Source organism: Palaemon carinicauda, chromosome 21, assembly GCF_036898095.1.
Source record: "Palaemon carinicauda isolate YSFRI2023 chromosome 21, ASM3689809v2, whole genome shotgun sequence".
NCBI lineage: Eukaryota > Metazoa > Arthropoda > Malacostraca > Decapoda > Palaemonidae > Palaemon > Palaemon carinicauda.
The window spans coordinates 26,479,064-26,499,051 of record NC_090745.1 but is presented as its reverse complement, the minus strand read 5'-3'; the positions used below and the strand labels follow the sequence as shown (position 1 = coordinate 26,499,051).

Here is a 19,988-nt window from a genome sequence, read left to right as displayed (position 1 = left end):
AAAATAGATTCACCAGTACTGTATATTTGCATGCTGAGATACAGTCATACAATGCAACTTCTATATTGTAACTTACAACTACTCCAGTCAACATCCTCGGTGTCAATAAGCTGTGTAGTCATAAAACGATATATGCCAAACTCTGGTGTGCTATTGAAGTCGCCACAAAATAGCAAGCTTACATCTTTTTCTGGGCTCTACAAAAGAAAAGTTTAAAGTATTCAAAATTAAAAATACCTTACAGGTTCTAAAATACCGTAATTGTTTTCTACAATCTTCAAACATACGACTCAAGTGCTTTCTAAAATGGAAATAATAGGCTTCCAGATTTCTAATGAATTCCAATTAATCTAATACATCAAAAGTGATGCTAAATAATGTGCAAAGTTACAACTAAACTTTTTTCATCAAATCCGACTTAGAAATTTTAACTCTAACCAAAAATACAATTTTGAATGATGTAGGGAAAACATTAAGACATATGGGCCTTGGGTCTTGATTACCTTTGTCTGATAGAGACAAATTATTTGTTGCAAAAGCTGCATACATATTCCACCCTGAAGAATTCTAATATGGTCTGCATTTGGATGGAAATAAAGGTGAGTATTTCCAAGAACAATTATTCTTGAAGGGTCCTCCACGCTTTCAAGTACAGAGACCTAAAAAATCACAATCATTTTATAAAGATAAGGAAATAAAACTTTACATATTAAATAAAATTTAAGGAGCAAAACTTGGACCCTATAAAAATATTATTTTGGAGTTATTTCAAAATATTTTTTCTTGATAATTCTTTTACTTGAAAAATGTTTGAACAATCTCTTAGCATTTTAATTATCATTTTTTTATAGGTATAGTGTATTATTTTATCTATGTACAGAAGTTACTTTTAAACATGTAGTTCTTTTTCAAATAGAAGTTCTTCATTTTGTTTCTAAAAGTGAATGTACAGATAGTAGGCTATACAATTTCATACTTTTCAATATTGAATGATAAAAAGCAGTCAGTATTAAAAAAAAGTAGTAGCAATTTTTTACCAAAAGTATTATATTTGGAGAACTCGGGCTTCAAAATTTTGTTGTAAATTGATTGAATAGACTTTAGCACAGTATGTATATACTGTATATGGGCCTTTAAAAGTATTTTCCTTACCACTGAGGATCATAAGGACATAATCATATTTCAAGGTTACTTGCTAACTAGTGGTGAGATCCTTCTTTCAAATCCAAATATATATATATATATATATATATATATATATATATATATATATATATAATATATATATATACTATATATATATATATATATATATATATATATATATATATATATATACTATATATATATATATATATATATATATATATATATATACAGTAGAGTCCCGAATTATGCGAGAATTTGGTCGATGAAAGGCCTCGTGTAATTGGAAATTCGTATATTTCGAAACACATCATGGCGGCAAACAGCAACCTACCCGTCAATTTTTTTTTCACTCCATTTCTAGCTATATATATACTGTATATACACTGTGTGTGTGTGTATGTATGTGTGTGTGTATGTATGTTGTATGTATGTATGTATATATTATATATATAAAATATATATATATATATATATATATATATATATATATATATATATATATATATATGGGCTCAAGCCATGGCGTCCTGATGGAAGGTTCCTTTTAGGTAGCTTCCTTGGGTAAATAACTACTAAGATATTCCCAGAGAATTTAACCACAGGTTATCACAGAATTCTAACTTCTGGAGCGAGTATCCTAAAGGTTTCCCTTTTAAGACATCGTATATCAACAGGGGACGCATGTATTAACGCGCCACATAGCTATCTACACCCCGAACAGAGTTAACACTTCGGTGTGTAAGGGCGGAGAATAGCTGGGAGCCGTTCCACAGCTAATCTCGTCCGTGGCTGCTTTTGGTACTCGAGACGTAAACAAACGGGCGCCATTGCTAAATGACGTCACGTCCGTCCTCATCCTTCGTTTAGTAGCTCGCCTATCTTAGACGGATTTTCCCTACGCTCTTTTTATCTCACTGCATCTTCGTCATGTCGCTACCTTCGGCCTCCCCTTCTTCTGGAAAGTTGAGTACAAGGTTCCAGTATTGTTTAGTTAAGCTCTGACCGTAAAGTAAATTTTAATTTTCGAGATATTTGATGTTTTGTGGCAGAGCTGTGCCTCAACCGGACCCGCCATTTTATGGCGTCGTCGTTGTTCTGCATGCCTTATTTAGTTAGCCTCAACAACGCTTCCGGCCTTATTAACTAATCAATACTATTAGTTTATTTAGTCTTCATAGCTAGGAACTTTTATATCGTGTTTTGACGCCGTTTTATCGGTCATCGATTGACCCCATACCAGCTGGCTACTATAGCCCCCAGGCCAGAGCGCCTATGTCAGTGTGCATGCATGATATTTATCAGTGATCCTAGGCTTATTTATGAAGATAGTGGCATTATTTTACAATACTATTGACTGTGATGCAAGTGTTTTCGCCTTCAGGGACCATATAGGGGACAGGTTAGATAGTGTGTCTTTCTAACCTAACCTACAGTAGGGTCCCGAATTAAGCGTGTTCGAATTACACGATTCCCCTTTTCCACGATCGCTATTTTTCAAAAATAAATTTTCTGTATCCACGACGCTGTTCAAAGTTCGCGAGTCAAGCACTACAAAATGTATCAAATCTATAGTCTTTTTAAGTATATTGGTAGCCCTAAATACGGTGATTTATAATAAATGTTACAAAACAATATTAACATTACATTTCATTAACATAATTTCATAATGAATAGCCTATTTAAGGATAAAATTCCACATCAACAATGAAATCAACTGTTAACTGTGCGAGTCCAGCTGACAAAATGTAAACAGAAATGTGGTTACGTTCTCGGCAATCTTTATCTTTCTCCAACCTTACGATAATTGTAATGGTAGTGTTAATGATGGTATATTAAAGCATTATTTTTGTTTAGTACAGTATATTTAAAAGCCTTATTTTTCCCTCTGGGCGTTCAAGGTTTTCACGAGTAGACTGGGTTCGTTTATCGGCAGTGAATAGCCTAAACTTCGGTAACAGTCGTCAATATTTTGTCATAATTAAACAGTAGGCTATACATTTGATTTGCAAACATTGGTTTTGTAGAGTAGACGGTAAAATAAAATCTAGAGAGAGAGAGAGAGAGAGAGAGAGAGAGAGATTTGATGGCAGAAATCTCTCTCTCTCTCTCTCTCTCTCTCTCTCTCTCTCTCTCTCTCTCTCTCTAGAGAGAGAGAGAGAGAGAGAGAGATTTCTGCCATCAAATCTCTCTCTCTCTCTCTCTCTCTCTCTCTCTCTCTCTCTCTCTCTCTCTCTCTCTAGATTTTATTTTACCGTCTACTCTACAAAACCAATGTTTGCAAATCAAATGTATACTGTTTAAAATATGACAAAATATTGACGACTCGTTACCGAAGTTTAGGCTATTCACTGCCGATAAACGATAACAAACCCTTTAATGCAAACTAACTGTATCCTTTGATATTCCTCTATATTTATCACGAATTCCTTCTATACCTCCTCAGACACTCTTATTTCAAATATCTAAATTATTCTTATCACAACTAACACCATCTAGTCATTTTCATTCCATTATATCTATTATTCCTCTGGATCTTATTCCCTTTCCTTATTCTGTTTATTCGATGGGATTCGTTTTTCCCTTTACCGTCTTTCAGAATCTATTTTTAGCCACTGGCAACCAAATCCCCCCTTCCCCCGTCTCCTACCGTCTCCCCTGCCAGTCCACCCAGCCTATCTCATAACTCCCCCCACCTTCATCCTCCCCTGTTCTAGGTCTGTAACCTTCTGCGTCATATCTCTCTCTCTCTCTCTCTCTCTCTCTCTCTCTCTCTCTCTCTCTCGTTATACAATACTTACAAATAGATGAAGAAACCAAAATCGGTTTTCTTGAAGTGTCAATTAAATACAAAACGAAAAAATTATACCGTGTATACATCCATTTCAATCATAGCTTAAAATACGGTAACCGATTTCGTCCGCAAACCACTATTTTTTAGGAAACACCATTCTATTCCAAAAAATTTTTACTCTTTAAATGTCAATTGCGCTATAATAAAACATGTACTTATGTTGTAAAATTTCGGGTGTGTTTTAAAAATCGAGTATTGCTAACTTATTTTTGTTTTACTTTTGGCTGTGATCACATCAGCTGATGTCTAGCTTCCGCGCGAATACAATAACAAAGAATTGTTTACACCATTTCTTAACTTATTCAAACCATCTATACAGTTAATATTACATAAACACCAATGTGTTATAACCTATCATATTTATTGTTTAGTACTTTAAAACCATCCCTCTCTCTCTCTCTCTCTCTCTCTCTCTCTCTCTCTCTCTCTCTCTCTCTCTCTCTCTCTCTCTCTCTCTCTCTCTCTCATCGAACGTTATAGCGGTAACCTAATTGTTCGGTGACTTTAAAAATAGGCCTAGTACTTTCTTCTTTTACCATTTTTGCATATGGTTTTCCTAACTGAAGTTAGGAAAAGTATTTTGGATATGGAAAGGACAATTATCTTTCGTAACAGTTTAGAATTATCGTAAGTTATCACTCTGTCATTAGCGGCAGTTTGCTATTGTGGATTAAACGCATAAGGGAAAAAAAAATTCCAGCTTTGCTACGAATTTAGGAATTTATATGGATACGGTAAGTAAAATATTTGTAATAACATAATGTTTACTAAATGTTTGTAATATCATTAGTTATGACTTAGATCATGTGTGTTTAATGCATTCGTTTGTTTATTATGATCGAAGATGGAGCGTAAACAAATGGAAGGTTTCCGTTTCAGGCGGCATCATAAAGAAAAACATTTCATAAATGGCATTCATTTCATTTATTTGAAAGTTCTAATAAAAAATAATTAGAACATTGGTAATAACAAATTCAACATATAATCTATACTTGGTAAAATTGCTGTCAATTCAAAAACACAGATGTATAAATGCGTCTGTTTCTTCGTTGTGATCAGAGTTAAACGTAAACAAAACATTGGTTGTCGTTTTCTATTCTGCTTTTTAGCGTGTTTAGGAAACGCATGATATAAAATCGCCTTTATTTTGATAATTCTGGATTTTCAATCATACAACAAGCTAGTCTATAGAGTGATGGTTTTGCTATTCACCAGTTGTATTATACAATCGATATTACAAACGTTAAAATTTGTCTGTATTTTGGGTTGTGTTGTAACGGGAAATATATGGTGTTTACACCTATCCTGGTTATAATTTTAACCATTTTTCAAGTTATTAGAACTTTAAAGTATATTAAATGTTTTATTTATTTACAAAAACAATTTGATATTATAAAAAAATACAGTATAGTACAAAGAAAGTATTGGAAATGGGTAGTAAACACATTTGAATAGGCAAATTGCTGGTTGCCATGGCCACAATGGAATTATTTCTGTTAGTTGTGTGTTTCGAAATTCGCGATTTTCCATTTACACGAGGTCATTAATCGACCAAATTCTCGCATAATTCGGGACCCTACTGTACATGTAGGACCCCTATATGCTTCCTTCATCCCCTGCCTTAGGGCATCCCCTCTGTGTAGCCTTGCTCCCCCTACCACGTAAGGGGATCAAGCTCATATCAGAGTATATTATCGCCTCTCTGTCCTCCCTAAGGGAATGATCCCCCCTTAGGGTTGCGTCCGAGAGTGAGGAACGGCTAGTCCTTCCTCTATTGCTAGGGCTAGGTCTCCGACTTTTCCTGCAATAGCGATATGTCTTCCATCCTTCCTAGTTCAGGACGTACATCCCTGCTCTAGGTTAGGTTTTGGAGGGGTTAGTTCTGTTCCTTGCTGAAACTATACCCATGCACCGTTTTCAGTCAAGCTGCCTTACCTTAGGCTAGGGAGAGTCCTCCCTTCCTCAGTGGCCGCTCTGGTACAGAACCCCCTCCATGGAAGACCCTTCTCTTCTCCCCTCCCCACCTATCTCTTGTATGGCCTAGCCTATACAGTAGGGTCCCGAATTAAGCGTGTTCGAATTACAAGATTCCCCTTTTCCGCGATCGCTATTTTTCAAAAATAAATTTTCTGTATCTGCGAGGCTGTTCAAAGTTCGCGAGTCAAGCACTACAAAATGTATCAAATCTATTGTCTTTTTAAGTATATTGGTAGCCCTAAATACGGTGATTTATAATAAATGTTACAAAACAATATTAACATTACATTTCATTAACATAATTTCATAATGAATAGCCTATTTAAGGATAAAATTCCACATCAACAATGAAATCAACTGTTAACTGTGCGAGTCCAGCTGACAAAATGTAAACAGAAATGTGGTTACGTTTTCGGCAATCTTTATCTTTCTCCAACCTTACGATAATAGTTATGGTAGTGTTAATGATGGTATATTAAAGCATTATTTTTGTTTAATACAGTATATTTAAAAGCCTTATTTTTCCCTTTGGGCGTTCAAAGTTTTCACGAGTAGACTGGGTTCGTTTATCGGCAGTGAATAGCCTAAACTTCGGTAACGAGTCGTCAATATTTTGTCATATTTTAAACAGTATACATTTGATTTGCAAACATTGGTTTTGTAGAGTAGACGGTAAAATAAAATCTAGAGAGAGAGAGAGAGAGAGAGAGAGAGAGAGAGATTTGATGGCAGAAATCCCCCCCCCTCTCTCTCTCTCTCTCTCTCTCTCTCTCTCTCTCTCTCCATAAGAAATAAAACCATAGTTCACATATGGCAACTTGAGTTTAAGAATGAAATTAACATGAATATTGTTAGTTGTGGCGATCAATTCCTCGCTTCAGGGGGTACACGAAACAAAAACACGGCATTCAAGTACAACAGCTGATTCTCTCTCTCTCTCTCTCTCTCTCTCTCTCTCTCGTTATACAATACTTACAAATAGATGAAGAAACCAAAATCGGTTTTCTTGAAGTGTCAATTAAATACAAAACGAAAAAATTATACCGTGTATACATCCATTTCAATCATAGCTTAAAATACGGTAACCGATTTCGTCCGCAAACCACTATTTTTTAGGAAACACCATTCTATTCCAGAAAATTTTTACTCTTTAAATGTCAATTGCGCTATAATAAAACATGTACTTATGTTGTTAAATTTCGGGTGTGTTTTAAAAATCGAGTATTGCTAACTTATTTTTGTTTTACTTTTGGCTGTGATCACATCAGCTGATGTCTAGCTTCCGCGCGAATACAATAACAAAGAATTGTTTACACCATTTCTTAACTTATTCAAACCATCTATACAGTTAATGTTACATAAACACCAATGTGTTATAACCTATCACATTTATTGTTTAGTACTTTAAAACCATCTCTCTCTCTCTCTCTCTCTCTCTCTCTCTCTCTCATCGAACGTTATAGCGGTAACCTAATTGTTCGGTGACTTTAAAAATAGGCCTAGTACTTTCTTCTTTTACCTTTTTTGCATATGGATTCATAATTGAGGTGGGTACAAGTTGACTTATAACTGAAGTTAGGAAAAGTATTTTGGATATGGAAAGGACAATTATCTTTCGTAACAGTTTAGAATTATCGTAAGTTATCACTCTGTCATTAGCGGCAGTTTGCTATTGTGGATTAAACGCATAAGGAAAAAAAAATTTCCAGCTTTGCTACGAATTTAGGAATTTATATGGCTACGGTAAGTAAAATATTTGTAATAACAATGTTTACTAAATGTTTGTAATATCATTAGTTATGACTTAGATCATGTGTGTTTAATGCATTCGTTTGTTTATTATGATCGAAGATGGAGCGTAAACAAATGGAAGGTTTCCGTTTCATGCGGCATCATAAAGAAAAACATTTCATAAATGGCATTCATTTCATTTATTTGAAAGTTCTAATAAAAAATAATTAGAACATTGGTAATAACAAATTCAACATATAATCAATACTGATAAGATTGCTGTCGATGCAAAAACTAACAGATGAGTAAGTGCGTCTGTTTCTTTGTTATGATCAGAGATAAACGGAAACAAAACATTGGTTGTTTTTTATTGTGCCAGTTTAGGAAACGCATGATATAAAATCGCCTTTATTTTGTTAATTCTGGATTTTCAATCATTCAACAAAAGCTAGTCTATAGAGTGATGGTTTTGATATTCACCAGTTGTCTTATACAATAGATATGACAAACATTAAAATTTGTCTGTATTTTGGGTCGTGTTATAACGGGAAATATATGGTGTTTACACCTATCCTGGTTGTAATTTTAAACCATTTTTCAAGTTATTAGAACTTTAAAGTATATTAAATGTTTGATTTATTTACAAGAACAATTTGATATTATAAAGAAATACAGTATAGTACAAAGAAAGTATTGGAAATGGGTAGTAAACACATTTGAATAGGCAAATTGCTGGTTGCCATGGCCGCAATGGAATTATTTCTGTTAGTTGTGTGTTTCGAAATAAGCGATTTTCCATTTATACGAGGTCATTAATCGACCAAATTCTCGCATAATTCGGGACCCTACTGTACTTAGGTTAGTCTATACCCATCTGTCCCCTGTCCTACAACTCCTCCTAGGGTGGAGTGATAGGGCTACCTTGAGCTTCTGTGTGCAGTCCGCTCTGGTACATATACCCTTCATAGTGTCCTATGGGGTTAGCCACTGGATGTGTTCTGTATGCAGGGGTCTCTCCCCCCCCCCCCCGCTCTTGGGTGTCCCCTAGCCCTCCCTTGGGCTACCTTAGCTCCCGGTCCTCTGCGGCCCCTGCTTCTGGGTGATAGAGTCAGCCTCTATCATGGGTACACCCACTCAGGCGGGATGTCTGAGGGTCCGTGGCCGGACCCCTACACCCCTCCTTCTGTCTCTTTCACTATCCGGGTGCCGGTCCCTTGCCGCCTCCACTGTCGGTGATACCCACCTCCTACCTTGGTGACTCGTCCCTTATCCTCTCGGCCGCCAGTCCTCCATGTGCCGGGGGACTGCCGCCTGCCGCCGGCTTCCAGCCGATGGCTCTCCCTCCTTCCTCATAGCTTGGTCGTCCGCCCGCCGGCCGGCCCCCAGAGTGCCGGCATCCACTGCCGGCAGTCCGGTTCTGCTATAACCATCCTTGTTCCTGTCACCAAGCCGGCAACCTCCGGCTGCCGGAGCCGCCGCTCCCTCTGCCGGCGTGCCGCCGCTGTGCCGGCGGCCGCCACCCTGGTATTACTCTTGACTTCTATATTGTCTGTCCTAATGCCAGAAACTCTGCTGGAGCGGCCTCCGGCGTGCCGGCGGTCTGCCGAGACCTTCCGGAGGCGTCAAGGCGACTTGCACCCCCTTCTACTAGCTATCATCTGATATTGATAGCCCTACACTGCAACCAGATGGCTTGTTTATGTAAATGGATCAGTATCTTATTACTGTTCTATTGGTAATCATGCTGTCTTCTTGCATATCACAGATTTCCAGCATGCTGCGTGTATCTTAGCGCGGCTGGTTGCCGGAAGCCGTTACCCTATGGGATCTTTTAGTCCCCTAATTTGGAACTGAGTGGCCTCAGTCCCAACCTTATATCCTTGACAATTCCCATAGAATTCTATCTGCCCTATGGACTTCTACTTGAATTCTATCCTGTGCCTTCGGTCACCTCGGATTGTCCAAGGATGAAGGTTACGGTAACCAGCCGTGCGGGATGCACGGAGTATGTTCCTATCCTATCTCAACCCTTCCTCTGTGCATCACACCCTTTATCAAGTTAAAATTAATGATTAATATTAACTTAGTTTAAGAGCCATTCTTATGACTCCCCCCATACTCATTTTCTCTTTCGTTTACGGGAGGAGCAGATGAAGTGTGATTACGACTTCTGCGCTGTGAAACGCCCGCACTTCTACGGGCATACGGCGTGTAGGACTCACGCCCCTTGTGCCAACAAGAAAGGGGATTTGAAGTTCTGGGACCCGCAGAGCTGTATGGTCTGCCAGGATCGCCTAGTCGATGCCTTCCATAATCCTCCCTCAGCGGAGGTCAGAGACACTTCTCGGGATAAGCTACGCAAGTGGGTGCGTGGCTTCCAGAAGAATGCCACTGGACCATACCTGGCCACTGAAGAATTGAGGTCCCTTCTGTTCCCAAAGGCCTCCCCCAATTCTGTGGTGCCCAAAGAACTAATCCCCACTGTCCAAATTACGGTGGAACCAGACGTAGACTAATCCCCACTGTCCAAATTACGGTGGAACCAGACGTAGTCATGGACCAGTCCATGCACGAGTGCCACCTGGATTCCGAGAACGACGAACATATGTCGGATATTTCGGAGGGCACGGAGAAGACCCTTATGGCCCAAGGTGCGGAAGATGAAGAGGACCAGGTGGAATACACCGAGTCGGAGCAAGAGGTCGCTCCTCCTTCCATCACCGCCCCTACTCCTACACCGACGGAAGTGTCTCTCCCGTCTACCTCCGCTACCCCGGAACCCATTCCATCCGCCCAAGAGATGTTCCGGATGATCAAAGCCAATATGGACGACAGGCTGAAAGAAACTCGAGTTCATCAGGTCCATGAAGGGGTCCAAAGAACCGAAGAAGATCTCGGTTAAGGATCTCCCTGCATGCTCACATGCCAACCCCTGGAGGTATGCCGAGCATATGGTTATCGCGACCCGGCAGGATCTTTGTCAGCGATAAGATCGGCACGGTCCCCCTGGAAGATGTGGAGTTCTTCCCAAACTTTGAGGCTTACCCGGACTGTTACGTCCGGCTTCGTTCTGAACCTGCCTCTAAAGAAGAGACCGAACCCAAGGAGGAGATAGTGTTCGATCTCTCGAAGGCCCAGGCTATGCTAGCCACTGCATTTAAAAGTAGGGGTTTTACCTGCTCTAAGCTTCCGGCCCTGAGCAAGAAGCACCCTACTTACGTCGCACCCGACGATGCAGTCCTTCTATTCATGGAAAAGGCCTTCGCTGCGTGCCTCAAGGCTGTGGAAGAAGGAAAACCCTGCCCTGCACTGGAGGAGTGCAGACCCTTCTCCATAGTAACTCCCCCCCGACGCTCGACACTGGAAGAATATCCAGCATACTTTCGTGGTGGGAAAGCTAGATCCTGACGTAGCCGGACGTCAGTTTAACGAAGACCTCCCGAAACTCAACGACCACCTCCTTCGTCGGGAACAAGATACGAAGGAGAGGCTTGCAGCATCCATGTCCCACCAGGTCCAACTTGACATCATGGCTTGTGACACCAGAGTCCCAGACCACTACATGGTACTCGCCAAATCCCACATGGCAACCCTGGTGAAGGATTTGTATCACTTCATGAAGGCTCGGAGAGCCTGTCGAGAATTCGTGTTCTCAGGTGCCACTGTGAAACACGAACCCCGGAGGCTGATTTCCTCCAACATCTGGGGTAAGCACCTTTTTCCCTCTGACCTCGTGAAAGAGATCACCGACAAGGCCGCCACGGAGAACAGGAACCTTCTCCACAAGTGGGGCATGTCAAAGAAGAGGAAATCCTCCCAGGACGACGGACCTCAACCTAAGAGGAACTTCTCCAAGCAGAAACCCCAGCAACGTCAACAGAGACGGCAGTTTCCGGGACCCCGCTACTCCCCAAGTGGCAGCTCAACCACAGCAGACCTTTCAGCTGGTCACCCAACCGGTCTTGTCACAGTCACCGGTTTTCACCCCTGCTTTCGAGCAACAAACGACTACCTTTCGTCCCAAAGGTAGAGGCTCAAGCAGAGGTGCAGGCAGAGACGCGTCTCACCGTCCCTCCAGAGGCAGAGGAGGAAGGGGAGCTAGCGGCCGAGGCAGTAAGCCCTCGGGACACCAGAAGCAATGAAGTGCTTCCGGTGGGAGGAAGACTCCGCCAATTCCAGGATCGTTGGACCTTCGATCCCTGGGCACACAGCATCGTCAAGAAGGGTCTAGGCTGGAGTTGGACTCAACCACCCCCAACCTTCCAGCAATTCTTCCAACAATCAACCCCCTTTCTGGAAGAATATGTCCTAGATCTCTTGAACAAGAAGGTGATAAGGAAGGTAAAGTTCACCAGGTTCCAAGGGAGACTGTTTTGTGTCCCCAAGAAAGACTCCGACAAACTCAGTGTCATTTTGGACTTATCCCCCCTCAACAAATTCATAGCGAACGACAAGTTCAAGATGCTGACTCTTCAACAGATAAGGACCCTTCTGCCTCGAGGTTCTTACACGGTCTCCATAGACCTGGCGGATGCCTACTGGCACGTTCCAATGAACCATCACGCTTCCTCCTACCTAGGATTTCGACTCCAAAGGAAAAGCTACGCCTTCAGGGCCATGCCCTTCGGCCTCAATGTGGCCCCTCGGATCTTCACAAAGCTGGCGGACGCCATAGTACAACAGCTCCGCCTCCGAGACGTCCAGGTGATGGCCTACCTCGACGATTGGCTAGTCTGGGCTCCATCGCCCGAGGATTGTTTAAAATCCTGCAGCAAAGTCACCCAGTACCTAGAACACCTGGGATTCAAGATAAACGTGAAGAAATCTCGCCTCTCTCCAGCTCAGAAGTTCCAATGGTTAGGAATCCAATGGAACCTTCAGTCACACCGCCTTTCCATCCCCCAGAAGAAAAGGAAGGAAATAGCAGGGTCTGTCAAGCGACTACTGAAATCCAAGCGGATCTCAAGACGCCAGCAGGAACGAGTTCTAGGCTCTCTACAGTTCGCCTCAGTAACAAACCCGGTGCTTCGTGCACAGCTAAAGGATGCCGCAGGAGTCTGGAGACGTTCTGCATCCATCGCTCGAAGAGACCTCAAGAGACGGCTCCCAAACAGACTTCGACTTCTCCTCAAGCCGTGGTCGGAAGCAAAGGCCCTGAAAAGGTCCATTCCTCTTCAACACCCACCTCCATCACTCAACATCCACACGGACGCTTCGCTGGAGGGTTGGGGAGGTCACTCCCACCAAAAACAGGCTCAAGGCACATGGTCTCCCCTGTTCAAGACGTTTCACATCAACATCTTGGAGGCCATGGCGGTCCTTCTAACACTGAAGAAACTCTCCCCGCCTCCCTCGATCCATATTCGTCTAACCCTAGACAACTCGGTGGTAGTTCGATGTCTCAATCGCCAAGGCTCAAGATCGCCCCAGATAAATCAGGTGCTTCTGTCAATCTTCCGTCTGGCAGAGAAGAAGAAATGGCACCTGTCTGCAGTTCACCTACAAGGATTCCGCAACGTGACAGCGGACGCTCTATCTCGGACAAGCCCGATAGAGTCGGAATGGTCTCTAGACGCAAGATCATTCTCCTTCATCTCTCACCAAGTCCCAGAACTTCAGATCGATCTCTTCGCAACGAGCGACAACAATCAACTTCCTCGGTATGTGGCCCCGTACGAGGACCCCAAGGCAGAAGCAGTGGATGCCATGTCACTGGACTGGAACAGATGGTCCAAGATCTACCTGTTCCCTCCCACCAACCTTCTGCTGAAAGTCCTCTCCAAGCTGAGAACCTTCAAAGGGACAGCGGCCCTAGTGGCTCCCAAGTGGCCCCGGAGCAACTGGTACCCCCCCTGGTCCTGGAACTGCAGCCCAAGCTGATCCCTCTCCCCGGGCCCAGTTCTCTCCCAACAAGTACAGAAGTCGACTGTCTTCGCTTCATCATCAAAAATCAAGGACCTTCATCTCATGATTTTCTCTCCCTAGCCGCAAAGAAGAGGTTTGGGATCTCGAAGAAAAGTCTAGACTTCCTCGAGGAATACAAGACCGAATCCACAAGACGGCAATACGAATCATCTTGGAGAAAATGGGTCTCTTTCGTCAAGGCAAAAAATCCTAAGGAAATCACCATTGATTTCTGCATGTCCTTCTTCATTCACCTTCATGGACAGGGATTAGCAGCCAATACGATTTCGACTTGCAAATCGGCCTTGACTAGACCACTGTTGTATGCCTTCCAAATTGATCTGTCCAGCGACATCTTCAATAAACTGCCAAAAGCATGCGCTCGTCTACGCCCAGCACCCCCACCGAAACCGATCTCCTGGTCATTGGACAAGGTGCTCCATTTCGCCTCCAACTTGGATAATGATTCATGCCCTCTCAAGGATCTGACTCAGAAAGTTATATTTCTCTTTGCTCTTGCTTCAGGAGCCCGAGTCAGCGAAATAGTGGCATTGTCAAGAGAAGAGGGTCACATCCTGTTTACTGATTCAGGAGACATTACCCTCTCCCCGGATCCGACGTTTCTCGCCAAAAACGAATTACCCACCAAAAGATGGGGCCCCTGGAGAATATGCCCCCTGAAGGAAGATGCCTCTCTATGCCCAGTAGAGAGCCTCAAGGTCTATCTTCGCAGAACTTCGAACTTTGGTGGAGGCCAACTCTTCAAAGGAGAAACATCGGGCAGCGACCTGTCACTGAAACAACTAAGAGCGAAAATCACCTACTTCATTCGCAGAGCGGATCCTGACAGTACACCCGCCGGTCACGATCCTAGAAAAGTTGCATCGTCTCTGAATTTCTTTCAGAGTATGGACTTCGAAAGCCTCAAAAGCTTCACAGGCTGGAAGTCCTCGCGTGTTTTCTTCAAACATTATGCGAAACAAGTGCACGAAGTCAAACATTTTGTGGTAGCCGCAGGTAGTGTTATGAAACCTGCACCTAACTCTGCATAGAACAGCGAGTTATTTGGGACTCTAACTCTTCGGGTGCCTATGTTGACCCTCGAGCGATACGTAGTGATGTCGAAAACAATTAGTGCTTTCTTATAACTGTTCTTATCCCAGGTGAAATGTCATAGTCGTCACACAAGTGCCACATGCCTAGAGCATGATGTGTTTTAATTAAAGACTGACGTTCCTCGAGAACGAGTGCCTACTAATAAATTTGAAATTCCCTTTCAGATTCAAGAGCAAGTCTTTATTACTATGTACATTATAATTTACTGTAAATTAAATTTACTTATTAATGCAATTCATTTATATTTCTGCAATTGTGAAATAAAATTCTTATTTTATTACTTGTGCGTCTCAATCCGCTCCTACTTATACTATGAAATACATGCCTGTCATAGTTTTATTATCCCTTCCCTATGGTTCATGGAGATACTAAGGTCCTAACCCTTATTATATATTCACCTTCGCAATGTAATATTCCAATACGAATACTTACTCTTCATACCCTAGAGACGAAACTCTCCTTCTCGACACACAGTGTCCAACCACCACTTGTCTGCCTTCGAGAATGTTCCGATACGAATGCCAACCATTCAGTCTCGTCTCCAAGTTCTTCAGGTTCTTCTAGCAAGGTGAATAGCCCTTCGATAACCACTTTGATCTCGGCATGGCCCGTGGGAACTTCACTGCCAAGGGGGGCAGGAAGATTCTTCCCTACGGTTCTTTTATTAAGATTACTATGCTACATTGTTCAAAGCCCTTGGCACTTACCTAATAGGGGAAAATCTACCACGATACATTGATTCTCTGGTATTCTTCCATCAGGACGCCATGGCTTGAGCCCAAAAAAACGGATTTTGAGCGAAGCGAAAAATCTATTTTTGGGTGAGATAGCCATGGCGTCCTGATGGACCCTCCCTGCTACTTCGTCCATTTTTAGGTCCCACCCTGCTCTGCTGTATCATGGTGATCGGCAAGCAACTGGCTTCAGGATGAGGACGGACGTGACGTCATTTAGCAATGGCGCCCGTTTGTTTACGTCTCGAGTACCAAAAGTAGCCACGGACGAGATTAGCTGTGGAACGGCTCCCAGCTATTCTCCGCCCCTTACACACCGAAGTGTTAACTCTGTTCGGGGTGTAGATAGCTATGTGGCGCGTTAATACATGCGTCCCCTGTTGATATACGATGTCTTAAAAGGGAAACCTTTAGGATACTCGCTCCAGAAGTTAGAATTCTGTGATAACCTGTGGTTAAATTCTCTGGGAATATCTTAGTAGTTATTTACCCAAGGAAGCTACCAAAAAGGAACCTTCCATCAGGACGCCATGGCTATCTCACCCAAAAATAGATTTTTCGCTTCGCTCAAAATCCGTTATATATATATATATGTATATATATATATATATATATATACTGTAGCTTTTATCTTAACAATAGTGTAAGAAATCCTTCTTATAGATTTTTTTTTTATAAAATACTGTACAAAATTTCTTTTATGGATAAATAAAACAATAAAAAGTTGTTAAAGTTTTGATAATTTTCTATGCCTGTAGTATTTACTACTGTACTATGCATAGCCTACTGTTTTCAGTATTTTCCGAATAATGTAGAATTATTTCCTATAGATACAAAAAACAAAAAAGGGTTGTCAAGGTTTGATACAGTATCTAGCAATAGTTAAAAATTACAGTATAGTACTGTATATCCATGATGACACTCCCACACGTAAACACGGCCACTAGGCGCAAGTGTGCACTAGGCTGCTGTACGATAATCTACCGTAATTTTCTGCCAGAAAACATCTTTAAAAAAACATTTTATATAGTTCGGTATTTTCTCTATCCATCCTCTCCCAGAAAACCTTCAAATGTGAATTATCGGAATGTGTGCAGATCTTGACAGTGCAATAACTAGTTAGCGACTGAGAATGAAAAAATAAAAAGCCCGATTGACGATGCTGATGAAGAGGATATCGAATACCGATTTTTCCCTAATTGATTTTTTCTACGTTCTGTCTAATCCAATGTACAGTACATTCTTATGTAAAGGGCGAACCCCAACATTTCTTGATGCTGCTACACTTTAATTATACAGTAGATATTTTACCAACTATTTATAATCTTTATTTATAATAACATCTTTAGTAAAAGCTCTTCAATATCACTTTCAGGGGTAAATGCGTTTATGATCGACGATGAAACGTAAAAAAAACGTTTTCCTTTTAAGGAGGCGTTTTTTTAGGAAAAAAAAAAAACACAAAACAAAATTGCTCATATTTCATTTATTTTGATTTTCTAAGGATAAATAAAACAACATTAATTATAACATTATTATTACATAGTACCTGGTAAGATATCTTTTGCCGCAAAAGTTAACCTATAGACAGATGTTAAAATTGGTTAGCGAGTTCGTTATGATCGGCGATGGAACGTACTAAACAAAGTAATGGGTTTGGTTGTAGTGACATGTTTGGCAGTAGCATGATATAAAATAGTCTTTACTTAATTTAATTTTTGGTTTCAAAAGTACTATATAAAAGAATTTCAAACAATTTAGATGAAACGGAGCACAACGCACTACTACTGGATGATAGCGGTAGTCTTGCACACTAAAGCAACAAAGGTGTTCCCATGACGATGCTGTTCTGTTGATTTTATTTTGGAAACTTTTCAATATTTCAAATGGCACTGTTGATTTTGATGGTTATTAATTTAAAGTTTAATGAATAAGGATTTTATACCATAATCACAACGTAAGTATAAAAATTAATTAGTACAAATATGTAATATTATACATATAGGTGTTGGACAGTTAGGCTAGCCTAGCGACAAGTTCACACAACAGATGGGCAAACCTTAACATTTTTCATCCAAAACTAGTCTTAAAATGTTTGAACAGAAATCTTTCTCTCACATTCTTCCCCCCCCCCCCTTCTCAGACATCGGGGAACCATCACCCCCTCCCAATACAATTAAGAAAACAATAGATTTCCTACGCTTCGCGGTGCTTGACTCGCGGATTTACAATGCTCCTCGCAGATACAGGAAATTTAATTTTTAAAAACTATCGATCGCGTAATTGAGGAATCGCGTAATTAGAACACGTGTAATTCGGGACCCTACTGAGTAGGGTCCCGAATTATGCGAGAATTTGGTCGATGAATGACCTCATATAAATGGAAAATCGCAGATTTCGAAACACACAACTAGCAGAAATAATTACATTTGGCCATGGCAACCTGCAACTTGCTTATTCAAACGTGTTTACTACCCTTTTCCATTACTCTCTTTGTACTGTACTGTATTTCTTTATAATATCAAATTGTTCTTGTAAATAAATCAAACATTTAATATACTTTAAAGTTCTAATAACTTGAAAAATGGTTAAAATTACAACCAGGAAGGGTGTAAACACTGTATATTTCCCGTTATAACACGACCCAAAATACAGACAAATTTTAATGTTTGTCATATCTATTGTTTAAGACAACTGGTGAATAGCAAAACCATCACTCTATAGACTAGCTTTTGTTGTATGATTGAAAATCCAATATTATCAAAATAAAGGCGATTTTATATCATGCGGTTCCTAAACATGCCAAAAAGCACAATAGAAAACGACAACCAATGTTTTGTTTACGTTTATCTCTGATCATAACGAAGAAACAGACGCATTTACACATCTGTGTATGGGTTAGTTTTTGTATCCACAACAATCTTACCAATATTGATTATATGTTGATTTTGTTATTACCAATGCTCTACTTAATTTTTTTTCTAAGAACTTCCAAATAAATGAAGTGAATGCCATTTATATAATGTTTTTCTTTATGACGCCGCCTGATACGGAAACCTTCCATTTGTTTACGCTCCATCTTCGATCATAATAAACAAACGAACGCATTAAACACACATGATCAAAGTGATAACTAATGATATTACAAACATTTAGTAAACATTATGTTATTACAAATATTTTACTTACCGTAGCCATATAAATTCCTAAATTCGAAGCAAAGCTGGAAACCTTTTTTTTTTCCTTATGCGTTTAATCCACAATAGCAAACTGCCGCTAATGACAGAAAGATAATTTACGATAATTCTAAACTGTTACGAAAGATAATTGTCCTTTCCATATCCAAAATACTTTTCCTAACTTCAGTTAGGAAAACCATACGCAAAAATGGTAAAAGAAGAAAGTACTAGGCCTATTTTTAAAGTCATCGAACAATTAGGTTACCGCTATTACGTTCGATGTGACAGAGAGAGAGAGAGAGAGAGAGAGAGAGAGAGAGAGAGAGAGAGAGAGAGAGAGAGAGAGAGAGAGAGAGAGAAAGAGATGGTTTTAAATGTACTAAACAATAAATATAGTTTATAACACATTGGTCCTTATGTTATATTAACTGTATTGATGGTTTGAATAAATTAAGAAATGGTGTAAACAATTCTTTGTTAACGTATTTGTACGCGCATATTCGTGAGAGCGGAAGCTAGACATCAGCTGATCTAATCACAGCCAAAAGTAAAACAAAAAGAAGTCAGCAATACTCGATTTTTAAAACACACCCGAAATTTAAAAACTCAAGTACATGTTTTATTATAGCGCAATTGACTATTTAAAGAGTAAAAATTTTCTGGAATAAAATGGTGTTTCCTAAAAAATAGTGGTTTGCTGACGAAATCGGATACCGTATTTTAAGCTATGATTGTAATGGATGTATACACGTTATCATTTTTTTGTTTTGTATTTAATTGACACTTTAAGAAAACCGATTTTGGTTTCTTCATCTATTTGTAAGTATTGTATAACACGAGAGAGAGAGAGAGAGAGAGAGAGAGAGAGAGAGAGAGAGAGAGAGAGAGAGAGAGAGAGAGAGAGAGAGAGAATCAGCTGTTGTAATCGAGTGCCGTGTTTTTGTTTCGTGTACCTCCTGAAGCGAGGAATTGATCGCCACAACTAACAATTGTCATGTTAATTTCATTCTTAAACTCAAGTTGCCATATGTTAACTAGGATTTTATTTCTTACAGAGAGAGAGAGAGAGAGAGAGAGAGAGAGAGAGGAGAGAGAGAGAGGAGAGAGAAGAGAGAGAGAGAGAGAGAGAGAGAGAGGATTTCTGCCATGAAATTTCTCTCTCTCTCTCTCTCTCTCTCTCTCTCGAGAGAGAGAGAGAGAGGAGAGAGAGAGAGAGAGAGAGATTTTTATTTTACTGTCTACTCTACAAAACTAATCTTTGCAAATCAAATGTGTACTGTTTAAAATATGACAAAATATTGCCGACTCGTTACCGTAGTTATGGCTATTCACTGCCGATAAACGAAC

The 19,988-nt window shown here is 40.4% G+C and overlaps 1 protein-coding gene across 1 annotated transcript in view; it reads right to left on the bottom strand.

The window, feature by feature from the left end:
• LOC137615225 (2',5'-phosphodiesterase 12) overlaps window positions 1–19,988 on the bottom strand; it is a 189,246-nt gene that overhangs the window by 69,235 nt on the left and 100,023 nt on the right. The window contains exons 6-7 of the mRNA XM_068344906.1: window positions 504–659; window positions 77–197 (exon numbers count right to left, since the gene is read on the bottom strand). Coding sequence (XP_068201007.1) covers window positions 77–197; window positions 504–659 — 277 coding nt within the window. The remainder of the gene's footprint in view (window positions 1–76; window positions 198–503; window positions 660–19,988) is intronic.